At 42.7% G+C, this 16,751-nt stretch overlaps 1 protein-coding gene across 1 annotated transcript in view; it reads left to right on the top strand.

The window, feature by feature from the left end:
• Positions 1-9,214: 9,214 nt before the first annotated feature.
• The window catches only part of BSN (bassoon presynaptic cytomatrix protein), a 121,576-nt gene continuing 114,039 nt past the window's right edge, over positions 9,215-16,751 (top strand). The window contains exons 1-2 of the mRNA XM_085313415.1: positions 9,215-9,239; positions 13,243-13,642. Coding sequence (XP_085169541.1) covers positions 9,232-9,239; positions 13,243-13,642 — 408 coding nt within the window. The 5' untranslated portion in view covers positions 9,215-9,231. The remainder of the gene's footprint in view (positions 9,240-13,242; positions 13,643-16,751) is intronic.

Here is a 16,751-nt window from a genome sequence, read left to right as displayed (position 1 = left end):
GCGTACGTGAAGAAGTAATGCTGGATTCTGCTTACATCCTTGTTTATGCTGTTCAGCAGCTACCCAGATTGTCTGTCTGTCTTTTATTTAGGGCAGCTCTTGAGTCCCAATGAGTGGAAAATTCCAACAAGCCTCCTGCTCTTCTCCCCTTTCTGCAAGTTGTGCTGCTGCTACGGATGTTTTGCTTGGAAGTCCTGTAGATAGAGTGTGCACAAGGAAAGCTATCTCGGTGGAAAACGTGCTTCCGTTTCTATCAAGTGAAGATCTTTGAGTCTCTTATTCCCGCAAGCGTGTCCCCCAGTCTGCGCCCCTGTCTCTCTCTCACTCTTTAGCTTCTTCTATCACTTAGGGTTTGACAGTAAGAAAGGAGCTGAGGTGGCCCGGGGTGCTTTGCTGTCCTTTAAACCATTCATCTTGTTGACTTGCAGAGCAGGTAGAGCCTGTTTACTGCTTTTTACCTTTATTAGACCTGTGTTTGACTAGTTACACKAATATTACAACAAATTCAGTTTTATTGAAGCAGAAAAGATATTCCCTTTTGTTAAGCTAGAGGCAATTGTTTACCTTACCCTGGCAAAAACACAGTATCCAGAAACAACATTGTGGGAGAAAATACCTACAATCCACGGATCAAGTGAATGCCTTAGTCTTAAATTTTACTGATTTCCATTTCTGCAAAGTTAAACGTTTTCAGTAGGACCATAAGGATAAATATATCAAATATGCAGATTAGGCCRTCTCGTCTGGTACAAATATTCTGGTCTGAGGTATGTGAGGCACAGAAATGCGTGCAGAGACAAAGATCCTCAAAGAATTATAGACACTGGAGAGGTAAGTGGTTTCTCTTTCATCCTTGAAAGACTTTGGCAGGGGTGTTTCAGACTATCATATTTCAAAAGTACCTTTAAACTGAACAGCTTGAAATATTGAATTGGTGGCATCTCTTACGGTATTGATAATATATTATTCTTTGGCTTGGTTCTTCCTTTTCTGTTGTGAATAACGTGTTTGCACACACAAATGTCTGCTAGATCTGAGCTAAGTTTGCTGTTTGTATTTAGGCTTCCAATTCAAATCTCTCAAACCCAGGAAGCACGAGGCCAAGATACAACTATATTTTTTTCCATCCTGTGCAAGATGACCCCAGTGCAGCTTTCCACAGCAGGCACATACGGCCACATTTTTGTCTCCAGAAACAAATTTAATGTTCTGCGTTTGCTGACATGGGAAACTTTTGGGATGGAGAAACTTCTGAATGTGAAGAGTGCTTCTAACGAACACAACCTGATGCGAAGTTTTGATCAAATTATATTTGCATACATTGCACGTGAATCTCTGCTCCTTGCAGAGCAGATCCTTGTCTGAGATCATCCATGTTTATCCATGTGCAATACTTAGAGCTCTTCAGGGATGACGTGTCGATCCCTATTTCCTTACTCACTGCCCCAAAGATCTCTTTATTGCATTGCTTTTCCACGCGTTGTGTGTTAGCTCTCACGAGCAAACAAAAAGTATTTAAAGATCTAAATGGAAAGGGGAAAAGAGAAAAGTTAGAGGGACAATTGTGAGATGGCTAAAATGCTGCAAGGTATAAAGATGCAATCACAGGATGGATAAAAATGCTACAATTTTCACAGCTGCAAAAAATATATTAGGTCTAGTGTTTCATTTGCTCAGGCACAAGCAAACAGACTTGCAAAGTCAGGATTTTTACGTTGCTGCTTTCTGCAGTTATCCGGAGCTGTTTTGCTCACAGCAGTTCTGTAGTCTAATTTCCTCTTGTATTGTAGGCACTGTGGCCATTTTAACTTTTTTTTTTTTTCCCCCTTCCTTTCCTCCTTTTTCTAAAAATACCAGTTGGTTTCTTTCTGGTATATCATTACTACCTCTTTTTTTTACAGTACTTCTCTTTCTGATATTTCTTTTATGCACGAAATGAATGTTATTTCTCATTCCAGGATGAATTCAGTTGACTCAAGCTGTCACAGAGATGGATAATGATACTTCTTCTTCTTCTTCTTTTTTTTTTTTTCCTGCATCAGCTTTTAATTTTGGAGCAAGGATGGCACGCATCCAAAAGAGGGCCCTGCTGTCTTCTCAGCCTCCTTAATAGGAAAATGCGAACTTATTTCTGCCAAGGGCTTAGTAGAAGCACAGGGAGCCATCGGCGCTGTGGGTGCTGTCCTGCCTGAGCGATACCCCTTTTCACCAGACAGCAGCAAGCCGCTGTGTGTTTGCGTACTTACCCACAGCAGGTCAACAGCTGCAGAAATCCCTCCAGATCCTTGACTGAGTCAAGCCGAAAGCTCAAAAGGGAGCCTTGCAAAAACCAGACTGTTGTGCATCTCTCTGTGGGGAGAGGGGGGAAAACAAACGAAAAAAAAAAGCCAGAAGGAAGAGAAGAGAACAGGCTACCTCTGCTCTTGTGTTTGCRTTGGTTTACAGAATGCATTTTTCCCAAAATAACTTAATAGTGTATTTTTTTGGTAGAACATTCTATATTTGTTGTCGAGCGTTAAATTCTGAATTCCGAGAACTAAATCGTTTTCTGAGAACTGTCCTAAATTACTTCARAATCGCTTCCCAGAGTGGTAATATCTAATTTAGAGCCCATTACTGTGCATGGTTATCATTGTCTTATCCTATGTGCATTACTCTGCATGTCTTGACCTTGGATTTCATCTGTCATGGTGTTACAAGACATCAGTTTCAAGAGAGCCTTGTRAAGTCCCCACTTTTAGCTTTGAATACTCTGGATAAATTCTTAGAGATCAGCAGATTTGTCCMTTCCTTATTCACTTCTTTTCCAGGCCATTTGTGAATATATCCTATTTATCCCATGGCAGAGTTCTGTAAAACGCTTGTGGTGGGGAAAAACTGGCCATTTACCTGCATCCATGGCTTTCAATATCTTAATCGGTTTTTAATCCTTAATAAGGTCTCCTCTTATTTGATGATGCTTTAGTCTTCCTTTTACCCTTTCTTTCCCTGGAAGAGCCTTCAGTGAGGGCCTTCCTCAAAAGCTGTCTGGAAATGGAAATGCGCTCATCAAGTTGACCGTCCTTGTCTGCTTGCTCATTGACTGCTTCAGAAATATCCAGCAGATCTGTGAGGTGTGACCTTATGAAAGCTTGTTGACTCTTCCCTTATGTCCGTTCATCCGTGTGCCTTCTGATTCGGTATTTTATTACGGTTTGGTCTRTTTGCCAGGTGTAAATGGCAGTCTTGCTTGGCTGTAGTGTGCCAGATCCTCTGCAAGCCCTTCTTAAAGATTGATGTTACGTTCAACATTTTCCAGTTCTCTGATCCTGGCGCCAATTTAAGGAATAGATTTGTGCAATGCACTCATAGTTCAGCAGTTCTCCATTTGATTTCCCGAAAAAAAACTTAGGTGGGTACTGTCAAGACCTGGTGATTTGTGGTTAATCATTTTATTGATTTCTCCCTCCCCCCAACATTTGTTTTGCTGATGCATGCCTTGAAACAATTTTTCAGACTGATCCTGTATGTGAAACAGTTCTTGGTGTGGGAACCTTCATAAACTTCTCCTTAGCATTGCGAGGGCTGGGGTTTTCTTCTGGTACAGTCTTGCATATTTCTATTGCATATTTCTAATATTTCTAATATTTCTCATATTTCTAATGCATATTTCTATTGCATCTCAATCAACTGATTTTCTGGCGGTTTTCCTATCGCTAAAGTTTTAGAAAAATCTCTTTTTTGAGGAGTGGGTCCGATGCACAAGCTGTTCCTTAGGGCTTTTTTGTACGCGTTATTAGAGTTTTTAAATTGAATTTGCCAAAATTTACTCTGTTTTGGCTCCTTCGTCTGGAAGAAATTTTTGCATTTTGAAGGATTTCTTTTTGCTTCTGTAACCTTCTTTGCTCTAATCTTTAATTTCGTTGACTTTTTGTGGCCATGTCTTAAACGATTTTTTTGACAGTGTACTGTTTCCCTGGGGCTCTAATAGAGTAACAGAACAGGTACCATGGAAACTTTAGTTTCTTACTTTTTCAGCCACCACTTTTAATTTTTTGTTAACAAACTTCCTCACTTTTTCTGTATTTTGTTTTCCTTTAAATATCACAAATGTCACTTACTGAGTGTTTTTCATCAATTATTGCATCTTACACCAGACCCTATGTATATCTCTGGACTAAGTCAAAGAGCAGATACTCCTGTTCTGCGTTGCTTTACCGAACAGATAACAATCCAAGCAAAAAGTMACGTTGGCGGCAGTTCAGATCAGAGGGGCTCTATGGGAGTTTTGTTGCCGTGGATTTAGAAGGTAACCTTTCACAAACCGTGCGCCGTAAACGATGGCGTGAAGCTAAGGAATTTTTATCTCTTGGCCTTACCGGTGTTTTATATACACGGCCCATTAATGCGTGCTGTTAGTTTTACTAGCAGAGAGGGTGTTAGTTAAGTGTGACTGTGCAGCCGCCTCTGCTGCGTTTTGGTTGCTAGAGCTAAGCCACGTGTTGAGTCTCCCGCTTCGTGGGGACAGAGGGTAAGAGTTGTTGCTCTTGCCTGCGTACTCTGCTCCTCATACAGGTCCTTCCTGGTGTCCACASTATTTTCAAGCTTATCAGGACCCTCTACAAATTATATAACTTTTAAAGTGCATAAATGACTTAATTGCACKAGTCGGTTGGACCCAGGAGGTATGTGGAGGCCAAACATGGAATACGTTTAGTAGGAAAGCRAGTGACTGCTGTGGGTGACTCCCTGCTGCAGGGGACAGAGGCACCTATCTGCCAACCTGACCTCTTGTCTAGAGAGGTCTGCTGCCTGCCAAGGGCTCGAATACGAGATGTCATGGAAAGACTGCCAAGGCTTGTCCACACGTTGGATTATTGCCCTCTGCTGCTCTTCTGCGTGGACACTAATGACACCTGGAGGAGACTGAGAGGAGATCTTATCGACGTATACAAATATGCTAAGGGAAGGTGTCAAGAGGATGGGGCAACTCTTTTCAGTGGTGGATGAGGGGCAACAGGATCTTCCTGTGTTTGTTTGTGCCATCTGAATATGAGGCAAAACTTCTTCACTGAGAGAGTGACAGAGCGCTGGACCAGGCTGCCCGTAGAGGATGTGGAGTCTCCTTTTCTGGAGATACTTAAAAGCCGCCTGGATGCGGTCCTGTGCAATGTGCTCTAGGCGACCCTGCCTGAGCAGGTGGGTCAGACTAGATGATCYCCAGAGGTCTCTTCCAACCTCAACCRTTCTGTGATTCTGTGAAATCRGATTGATGAGATGGGTGTCAGCCCGTACTTCACTGCCAGTGCTGGGGACGTTTATCCTCAGTTCAGCCGCTCTTTCAGAACACACGCTGCTGTGTTAGTCGCAGGAACATATCTTACTTTATGGCAGGTTCTTCATCATTTCTTACAGGCCTTTCAGATTCTGCAATAGAAAGGACAGAAACTCTGCAGGCAGAAGCCTGCCCCACAGCCTGCAATGTCTCCAGAGCAGTCGTCCCYTGTAGTGCAGCGCTTATCTGAATTAGTATGAAGTTTGGTATGGTCACAGGGTGGATCATAATGAGTCAAGAGAGTTATCTGAACAAAGGGATTTTCTTTAGGGGATGCTGTGTGTCACAAAATCCCCCAGATACGTCCTTTTTGCCTTTGGGGAAAGCCTGTGATATCTCTGAGATGCAGTGCTGCTGCTGACCTCTGCCAGGATGAGGCTTGCTGCCYGGGCTGGCAGTGCACCTTGGCTAATGGAGCTCTGCACAAGGCTGATCCTCTGTGGATCAAGAGAGGCAAGAGAGRACCCACAGGTGGGCAGATGTGCTAAATATTTAACCATCTTCCTGTTTGGCAGCATCTTTGGGGTCTGCGGTTTTGGGTGTCTGCTGCCTCCTCTCTTTTTTTTTTCAGCTTCTTTTATGGCTTCTAAGGCCATTTGTTGCACATCAGGGATCTTTGCTGCACTGTCAGTAACAAGTTGTCCTACTCACTGCTGTCATTCACTGGCAAAGCTGCAGCTCCTGCTCTCATTGTATCTTCCAGTTGCTTTATAAGCGCTAGGACAGACACAGGCACCAGATCAGAGATCCGGTGGGCCTCTTCCTCATTTACCCTAGGAACGGCATTTCTCAGGGCCAGGCAGAGTCGGAGCTTCTCCTTTGCATCTGTGCCCTCCTGACATTCAGCAGCTATCTTCACTGCTGCTGTTATGCCTTCGAGCTAATTGTGTCATGTGCCAAGAAGCAGCTTCTACTATATCTCTGGAAGGTTTAAATGTAGTGTTTTGCTATCACAGAGGAAATAGATTTGCCTTGATGCCAAGGAAGAATGGATATTAGAGACCCTACTTATACCTGAGAGATTTTAATGCTTTGAAGTTCAAGATTGTAAATGTTCTTGGCAACGGTTATATCACTTGGAAATGAGACTGATTTGAATCTTTCAACCTTCAGCATGCCTACTTCTGTAAAGCAGATCAGCCATCTCGGAGGAAAACCCTTTGATACAGAGTGGGCTAAGATCATTACATGTCGGCAGCTCTGACATTTGAGCTGCTTGTGGCTCTGGGGGTCTTTGCCACAATCCTGACAAAAATAGCYGCCTGGTTCGGGTGAAAGCAGCTGAAAGGGCAGCTCTGCGGAGCAGTGCATGGTAGTCTGCTTGGCAACTTTCTGTCTTGCTCAAGGGGAATGTGCAAAAGTCTCTTCTGACTCGGAATCAGATCTTGGAGTTCATAGGGGCTGCTCTGGACTTGGTCAGYACCTGGGATTGTTTGCTTTGGATCCCGTTGCAGATGTTAAGGGAACTTCTTATAAAAAACAGTTTTGTCCTATCACAACACTATTAGCTGGGTGAACGTCTGATCACCCTCCAGGTCTGAGCTCAATAGTGCTTCCTTTTTCAGTCAAGGAATCCAAGCAGAGGAGCTTTGGTTCCCTTGAAGGACGTCTCTGAACTGACCCTCCAGGAGCCAAAGAACGTGTGCTTCTGCTCATCAGGAGGCACTGGGCTCCGGTACAGCAGGAGTCTTCACCTCGTTATCTACACAGAGTGACTAGGAGATACTAGACCCCTTTCTGTCCATGGACAATAATGACACATTTTATGCCATTTTTCCCTGTCAGCAGCCTTCCCTCCAGATGACATGAGCATGTTCCTCATTCTGTGATTGGGATCCCTGAGCTACGTGCATCATCGCTGCCTTCCGCTGTTACTGAACTCCAAGTGTGTGAGGCAAGATGTGGCAGCTCCAAAGTTGGCCAAGAGACTTGGTTCCAGGAGCTCCTTCTCCAGTGTGTGTGCACGGCTCGGTTCTAGCCTCACGGCTGAGATCTGCTGTCCCTGGACYCTGCCTGAACCTTTTTCCATTTCAAAGCCTGGATGTTGGATGTCCCACAAGGCTGGAACATGTCTGATAGTGCTAAGAATCGTTTTAATTAGCAGAAGAAAAGTGCTCACCAGACAYGTGACGGTGGCTAAGATTCTGCATGTGATGTCCAGCAAGGGGAAGTGGTGTTCTCCAACACTCTCTAACAGTTCCCCGCCACCACTTCGTACTTTCTGTTTTATAGCCTTTAACTCTTTGGTGTATGAAAACTCTAACCCAGTGAAAACTGGCTTTCGGTTTCATGGCATGCATGCACTCTTTTTAAACCATTTACTATACATATTTCTAGCATGAATTTAATTGTGCATGGATATAAATCTAATTAAGTCAAGAGCACTTGTATTTAACCGGATGCTGATTTTTAGTTCTGTAGTTGTTTCTTCTTTTTCTTTTTTTTTTCTTTTTTTTTCCCCAAGCAGAGTGCAATATAAAAATTCCCTATGTTGGCTGTAGTACTTCTGAGCTAGGAAACTTGTCAATAATGCTCCCAAGTTTGGTGGAGGTTTTTGTATTGCTGGTATGAAACTTTCAGTGCACATAGCTGAAATTGGAGTCCCTCCATGTCAGACAGCTCTTTTTCTGTTTGTTTATTAAGAGGTTGCTTGTGCTGTTTTCTGGAGTGACTTGGTAATAGACAGTAYGTGCAAACTAATATCTGGTATTTTTCTACACTGTTTACATGCTGAACCATCAGCACTGAAAGTTAGTTTTCCTAAGTCAGAGGCAACTCAGAAAGTGCTGTTTCGACCTAGAGTGTAACTCCCCTTTTGCTTGGCTACCTACTTTTGCTAAATTATTTATATTCACTGATTCTTAAAATCAGTTATGTGAATGTTCACATCAGGTTTTGATTGAACCAGGTAGGTCAGATGTGTGCTCCTAACAGAACAGCTCTAATTTGTGATTATTACCCAAACCTCTGTGTTTTGTGTATAAGCATCTAAACATTTCTTCTAGTCTCTTCTTTATCATGATTCATTTTGTTCCTATCACCTTGATTTTATGGCAGGTAAGCGTTCATTTGTTTTCCCCTTTTCTCCTGCTATTTTACAGTGTCCTGACTGTCTTATTTTTTGATAAGGACCCAGAACTTGGACTCCTCTTCTATGGATAAATTCAGCTCCTCTTTGAAAAGCCAGAGCTGGGCTTGTGCTTTGTGCGATGACGATGATGATGGTGCCGTTTGTTTTCATGTTCTTTTTTACGTGCCGTAACGTATCAATTAGATCCTTTTCCCAGCGAGCGGGAGACTTATTTAAATATCCACCAGGCAGAAAAAAAAAAGGGGGGGGGGATTGCGAGCTGTGTTTTCCAGCTGTTTGTACAAGGTCGGGAGGGTCCTTCTGCCTCCGTTCTGGCAGAGCTGCGCCACGTTGCGGAGAGCAATTTATGAAACTAAAACACGGGTTTCCTTTCAGAGCCTTTCTTGCAGTGGTTATTGCTCCCAAGTTAGCATGTTGATGCAAAAAAAAAGGTGAAAAAAAATTAGGTTTAGGACAAATTTTTTTTTTTTTTTTTTTAGGAAATTGAACTTTAACCAGAAAGCGGAAGGTCTGGCACCGTTAGCGGCGAAGCAGTGCTTCGCTTTAGGAGAGAGGCAGCTACGACTTCGGTTTGGTGGCGAATGCAGCAGAGGTGGTCCGGCTCTGAGGTGGAGCTGGCAGTGAAAGCCAGGCTCCTAAGAAGGCGCGCGCCGCGTGCGGAAAACGGAGGCCGGCGCTGGTACGGCGCGGTCCTTCGGCTCGGCGCTTCGAGGTGTCCGCGGTACGGCCGGCCGGCCGGCGTTCGCGGCGCTGCTCGGCTCCAGCGGGCTTGGGGAAAGTTGGGCGTCCCGCGCTGGACCGGCTGAGTGACGGGTGGCATTGCTGGATGAGAAGGTTTGTTAGTGCTCTGTTTGATGTAATGTCGGATTCATTTTGGCAAAATGGAGCAAGTTTTAGAAAGCAAGAGGAAAACTACTATGGTTTTGATTTAAAAAAAATAAAGAAAGAAAGAAAAAGAGCTCCTACAGGCTGACTAACCTGCCAGCGACTGCAGCCAGATTAACCGAACTGTTTGTGTGACCATTTATTGATAAAGCATTAATAAACGGAATATAATAACTGGAAATCTCTATGGTTTAGTTGTTAATAAGCCTAGTCAAATGTGAGTGATTTTTTTTTTTCCTGAGACGAAATTATAACTCTGTTGATAAATGTAGAAGTGTTGATGAATGTTTGGATTTCTGCAAAGATGTTTGACTTAGTACTGCATAATGTGCTGATTAAACAATTAGGTGTATGCAAAATCAATACAACTCCAATCAAGTGGGCGAAATTCTGCCTTGCTCTGACATCTCAACTTAACTGCTAACAAGCAATCTGGTGGCATTGGTGGGGAAGAATTTGGGATTGGTTTGCAGCCAACTGCTACTTTAATATTTTTATCATCGATAACTTGGCGGAGCGCCCGCCGAAGGGAGCGAAGAGAAAAATTACGGCCGTAAATACTCACACGCGCCGTGGAAAGATCTGAGCTCCCTAATGCAGCCCGGCTATCGAGCTCTTCTTGCCAAGTGCCTCCCTCTTCCGTCACGGGGGAATAATTCCCGCGGCGAAATAGCGGTGCCTGGTGTAGCCTTTCACTTGGGTTTTTGCTTTTTCGAGAGCCCTCCGGACTCTGTGTTGGATCGGGAGCGTAGTAAACCCGTCTGCTCGGTGTGTGACCGCCCCTTTTTACGGAGCACGGCTTCAGCGGTCCGGCAGTGCCCACGCTTGTTAACGGCCACGGCAGTGCTAAGCAGCAAAAAACCCCCCCAAAAAAACAACAAACAAAAAACGCCCCCTCTTTCTTTAAAAAGATACTTTTCTTAAATAAGCCAGACTGTCAGTACTACTAATACTAGCTGCAAAAATAGGTGATGCTACTAATATGCTGCTAAATACTTGAGCTCTAGGTAGTGGCCTGAAGTTGTCCACCTCCATATAAAAGCATCATTCAGTAGTGGGTTTTTTTTTTTTTTTTTTTTTTTTTTTTTTTTTTTTTTTTTTTTTTTTTTTTTTTTTTTTTTTTTTTTTTTTTTTTTTTTTTTTTTTTTTTAAGTCAGAGCTATTTTGGAGTCAGAAATTGCCCCTTTGTAGGAACCTTTTTTTCCTTATAAAATGGGAATAAAAAGCGTACGTTTTGCAGTTTGCATAGGAATAACAATTCTGCTATTGCAAACGTGTTGTTTGAATGCCATACATATTAATCGTTTTGGATAATTTTGTTTCACTGTTGTTTTARCGCATCATGAGTATTCTACTCCTTCTAATACACAAATGTACCGGTTTTATGTGAATTAAAGAGAGAAAATGCTTTTTGCTTTGTGAGAATATACTCAGAGTATATTCTGAACATATACTTCAGAGTGTCTGAGACTGAACTYCCATCTAGTCTGCATCAGATACTGATGCAGAACATTTTATGTTGCAGTAAATTTGCTGCTGTCAGTATCAGAAGGCGAATTTTAATTCTAAATTTAACTGCATTGCATTTGCCAGGGTCATTCCACCTCGGCAGGGCCCACTCRTCAGTGAATGTTGCAACTAATTTGGAGCTGGAAAATGTATAAAGAGAAACTGAGCTGTTTGCAGTAATTTACGACTGAGGAAAAGATGGAGAGAAAAAGGGAAATGATATGTTTGGAGATGTCTGTCTGGTATGGCAAGAACAAAGACGCATCCCATGAAATTGGAAGGTGGCACGTTCTAAACTTAGGAGACGAAGTCCCCGCTATGTGATATTTTGAGCTCAAGAATCCAGCTGGATATAAAAGAAGTGATATTTATCTGGATAACCAGAGTATATTTAGTAGGAATAGTAATTATTGCAAATAAATTCAGGCACGAGAAGGCAGACCGCATTCTATAGGCACCAGCTAACCTCGGAGGGCTGGCAGCTGAGTGCAGCTACCCTGCCCCTGCCTGCTGCAAGGTTTCCAGTTGATCTTGAGGATCAAGAGCTGACAAAGATAAAATGCAAAGAATACTCAGGGGTCTCTGGCTGCCATGGCAATAGCTTAACAGCAGGCACGTGAAGGTTTGTGTCGAGTCTGAGCTTCCTACCTTTATTCACTTCAGAAGTATCAGTGATGACGCAGCAAGTACAAATGACACTTATTTCAGGTATTTAGTTGCACTGCCAGGTGCAGTTAGCTGTTTAGTCTTGAGTAGATCAGTTCCTCTCTTATTGCTTCAGTTTATTATTATTGTACGATTCCGCCTTCAGAGAACTGCTTTTCAATCTTGGGCTGAAAAGTATTCCCAAAGTGCTATTTTAATATTTATTTTCATATGAGTTACTATTACTGTGGCAACGTGCTCTTTGAATTTCATTAGWTTTATGCATTTAAGGTCCCCTTTTAAACCTTTTTAAGGTCAAACTCTGCTTGAGTATGTCAACAATTTATTGAAGTTGAGATTCTGAGTCGTATTTTCCTTAAACAGCTGTAGATCACAGGTAGTGAGGACATTAGGATTCCTGCCTTCTGGAAAAATATTTCTGGGGTTATTTAAAAGTGTGTGCATCAGATTATTCTGTTATCTAAGACCTCTGTAATGACTTAAGCTTCCTSCATTGCAAATCCGTTCTCGTGAACCTGTGGTCTGTAAAGAAATGTTCCAGAGTATCTACAATAAAATAATATGTAAATTCTTATGTGCAGAATCTAGTGTTGTGTTCTCCAGCTGAACAGGTAGAATTTGAGAACCATATTAGCTTCAGAAACTGTTGGCTGATGGTTAAAATTGAAATCTAGGATATCCTTCAACAACGGTGGTATTTAGTGTTAGAGGTATAGAAGACTGCATGAACTAGACATGGGAGACTACAGAGCTGTTAAACTGTGGTGTCCTTGGGAATATCATGAGTGTTGAAGTCTCTGAGAGTTCCTTTTGGGAAAGGAGGAGGTCATAGACCTGTGCTGGTAATGACTGGGAAGGAATCATATCAGAACATTGATTTTCAGAAGGATTTATTTAGAATTCTTAAAGCTTTGGGCACCCCAAGCTTGTTTCATGGCCAGCCAAGATTTTACATCGCATGGAAGAGCTTTCAGGCGGGAGGCAGCCAGCTCGCTCCCACTCCTGTTCACCCAGTGAAGGTGAACGATTGGATAGGGTAGAGCTCATCTGCACTCCCTCTTAATTTGCCCCTCCTGTGGCCCTTTGAGACACAGCTAGTTAGTGCAGAGTTAAAGCAAGCCTTAGCCTGTGGCTTGCATGGGGGTCACTTGACAGTCAAGAAGGTATGACTAGTTCTCTGACTGTCTCCTGCGTCTTTTGGGTTTCTGGCTTCTGTAGCTGTTTTTCTTCACTAGCTTTATCAGTTTTCAGTCTTCTTGTTTTGCAGAGATTCATAAAAGTAGGTTGTGAGGAGATGGTTAAGTGGGTGTTGGCCGTCCCTGTGCAGAAAGGGCCCTGCAATCAGTTCTTCTTTAAATCAAAGTTACTTCTGCCTTTTAACGCACCAGTTTATGTTGGAAAAGCGCTAACTCGGAGCCCTTTGCTGGCAGTAGACTGGCAGCACTTYTCATTATATTTTCTGTGAAGCTTTCTGACTACAGTTCAATTCAGTGTACGCGGAATAACTCARTTACCTCTCTGCTGCCAAGTTACATAAGAGAAAGTTTAAGTTGCTTGAAATTGTGTCTCRTTTCATAAGGTGAAGCATCTCCTTAACTTCCACTGATTTGAACAATTTTCCTGATTTACAAAATGTTTTCACTGTGCCTCTATAGGGTGACCTGTGACTTCGTGGAGAAGAGCATGCTATATAGATACTGCATTTTCAGCACTGAATGTGATCACTTAAATATCCTAAACATTGGCTTATATGCATGTATTTTTAATGATATTTCAGCACACCAAGAAGACCAGACCAACTGGATCACCTAGCTGGACAGAGATCGGCTTCTCCCTCCCTTACACAGGCTGCTCAGAGCTCGGAAAGCRCCAGAGAGATGAGGAGTCACGGTCAGGCCGGTCAACAGGCAGATGGACCTAGAAGGACGCTGCAGGTGGACAGCAGAAGTCAGAGATCAGGAAGATCTCCCTCTGTGTCGCCAGATCGAGGCAGCACCCCTACCTCACCTTATTCTGTTCCTCAGATCGCACCCCTTCCGAGCAGCACTCTCTGCCCTATATGCAAGACAACAGAACTCATCTCCTCCCCTAATCAGCCAAACTTCAACGCCTGTACACAGTGTCACAACAAAGTCTGCAACCAGTGTGGATTCAACCCCAACCCTCATCTTACTGAGGTAATTGCTTCTTTTTCTCTGTCAGCTTCCTTCTCCAATGTACAGAATCTCAGGATGAGTGGTGGCACAGCTGTAATATCTGATTATCTTTGAAGTTTTTAAGGAGTAATGAAAAAGCATGGTCAGGCTGATGTTGCAAAGAAGCCTTATGAGCTGCCACAGGAGAGTGTTGAGCTCATGTTTTTCATTCTTCAAGCACAGAGGTGCATCCACATTCTTGGCAGCTGCAAAGAGTTAGAACCCTTGAGTGATGGTTCTGTGTCTGATTAGTGGATAACTGTGATAACCTGAGGTATGTGGAGAAAGGGAAGATAAATTAATTAAAGGGGAATGCTAGACCATTGGAGAGGTAAGGTTTCTGGTTGACTGGAACCTCTATTCTTGTTGCTCCCATTGCTGGAACTATGAATGGCTTGGTTGAGGTAGGGTCCGTATATGTGGAAGTGCCCTGAAGTTGAAGGGCTCGCCAGCAGTGGGAGCTGAATGGAGCGGTGGTGTTCGATGCTTTAGATTGAGTCATACCAAGTGATTGTTTTTCACAGTGAATGAATTTCTGACAGTATTGGAAACTGATATTTTCTTCAGACTCAGTGGTAGGAGATAAGTGAGAATAATTGTTTGCAAGATGATGTCTACTTGTAAAGTGTTTCACTTTAAGTGTTGGATGTGGGATGTGTAAAATATATGCATGAGATTCCTGGGGGCAGATCTGACAGTGCTGAGGGCTGGTTGGTGCGTGGGATTCCACAAATCGCTGGAGCAGGCTCCTCTGCCTCTGCAGCGGTTTGCTTTGTGAGYGCCTGTGAACTCCAAGTAGAGGGGAGAAGGCACGTAAACGCTACTCGTAGCTATTGAGAGACAAACCGTGGAGATGGTTACTCTAAGGCTTTCCCAGGGAAACTAAAAGACTCCTGAAGCTGCACTTTGGAGAGCAGATCTTTGGCTTCAGCACCCAAATCGTGTTTTCTGACAAAACAGAAGTCACTTGGGTACCTACATACCATTAAAACACCTGTTGTTCTGGTGAGCAGTCAACATTTATTCCCAATGCCACCAGCACTTTTTTTGAGTGGTGGGGAAGGGGAATGGCAATTTCTAAATATTGCTGTTTGAGAGAGACTCCTGGTTTACAGTATTTTTTCCTTTGGAGAAAGGAAAGTTGTGATCATTAATATTCTTGGTATAGGAAGACATGTATTAATTAATTAGCTGAGTGTTGCCTTATATTTTACCTTTGTGAAAATCATTAATAGGTCTCAGATTGAAATAGAAGACCTCTGCTCTACAGAAGTTGCTGAATTCCCTTTGCTGAGTGGATTGGTTTGACTTGCAGAAGTTATTACAAAAAAAGCAGCTGTTATGCTTGAAAAGGAATAATAAAGAAGCTTAGCAAGACCATTGAATTTGACTTGGAGGGAAAGATTTATGACGTGAAGATAAAACATTGGGCATACAAAGCAGAGAAAATTACTGCTGTCAGAGAGATTAAGGAACAGGTATTCTTTTTTCCCCCACACACTGAGAAAAGCAGACAAATCAGAGACTTGCCACCTGAAAGATTTGGTCTGGAGTGGCAAAGGGAATGTGGGAAGAGTAATGCTGCCCTGTGCCTTGAGATATGTTGGAAGAATTTAAGGCTATCCAGTTTATTTTTCAGCTGGTCAGGGGTGCAGAGCTCTGGGTGACACTTCTAGCTTGTCAGTGACAATTCTTGGTCAGGCTGAAGGCAATCTACAGGAAGAGACAGGAAACGAAGATGAGTTTGGGAAGGGGGAAGTAGGAAACAGTCCTGCTTTTGAGGTCAAAATTCAGGTGTAGGCAAGCGAATGCCATGGATGGTTTTTCTATGTCTCTTGTAAAATGCCTTGCCATTTTTGTTGTTCCTGCAGTGTATTGAAAGTTGAACAACYAACCTGCTGAGAAACAGCGAGTAGATAAGAAAGAAAGAAAGCCTTCAGTTTCTGATTATCCTATTTGCACTTGTGCTCACTAGATAACAGTCTTATCCAAAGGCCTTTACCACAATTGCCTGTATCCCAAATCTTTATCACAGATRCTCATGTTAAGAAGTGTGTGTGTGGTTTCTTAGCATATACAGATCCTGTTGTAGTTCTTACTTCAATGATCCATTTTGTCTCTTTTAGCACGGTAGGTAAATTTTATGAATGTGCAGTTTATGTGTAGACTGTGGAAGATTTTTGAACATCAAATCCAAATAATTGGGCCTAGAATAAAAAAAAGATGACTCTCTTGCTCTGAGTTTAGTATGCATTTCAACAGCAACCTTCAACACTCTTCTAAGTAGGTCATTGGGGGAGCTGAGATTGAAAATAGTTGTCCAAAAGAAGTGTTTGCATCTTGTTTTGATGTCCTATATACTGCACAGATAGTGCAATGAATATGGTTATGTCACATTTGTTTGAATGTGACTTGCTTTTCGTATGATTATTACATTTGTTTTATTATACAATTTGTCTGAAGCAATCTGGTGGCCATAAAAAAAGGTCAAAGGGAGGCAGCTAGTACGTTTATACAGTTGTTGTTCTCCTTCTTGATGATACGATTTGAATTATCGCAACCCRAATGTCTGTCATCACTATATGACTTTTGGGACAAGCCATAGAGAGAGGAGTTGCCCGGAGACTAACACATGTGCCTTGAGCAGAAGCAAAAAAGGATGTTTTGGCACGTGTGCAATGCTTGTACCGGTGAGGCTGTTTATCTAGAGTAACTTTGAAAGGGATGTCTCTGCTAAACCCAACGTTACTCTTTGGGTCTGGATGCTTTCAGGTCRGCGTTGCAGAGTGCTCTTTAGCCCGGTTACTCTATCCTGCGCTCTGCATATATGCTTCCCGAGAGAGCGATAGGATGCCTTATCCAAGAGAAGTCATCTGAGCCCCTCTTGAGCAATGAGCCAGGGTACATCATCCTTGACCTAAAATCCCTTCAGTCTGTGCTAGAGAAGGTAGACAGCTTCTTCAGTGAATATCTCCTCCTTCTGACTTGTGTAAATAGATTTTTTTTTTTTTTTTCAGTTTTTACAGCTGTAATCCCTATCCTTCTGGGCATCCACTCTCTGGAATTTTCTATCCATGATTTTTCCAACTAA

The sequence above is a fragment of the Rhea americana genome, unplaced genomic scaffold (assembly GCF_003343005.1).
Source record: "Rhea americana isolate MKP2758 unplaced genomic scaffold, rheAme1 scaffold_384, whole genome shotgun sequence".
Taxonomy (NCBI): Eukaryota; Metazoa; Chordata; class Aves; order Rheiformes; family Rheidae; genus Rhea; species Rhea americana.
The sequence above is the reverse complement of the archived record's forward strand: the minus strand, read 5'-3'. Positions and strand labels throughout refer to the sequence as shown.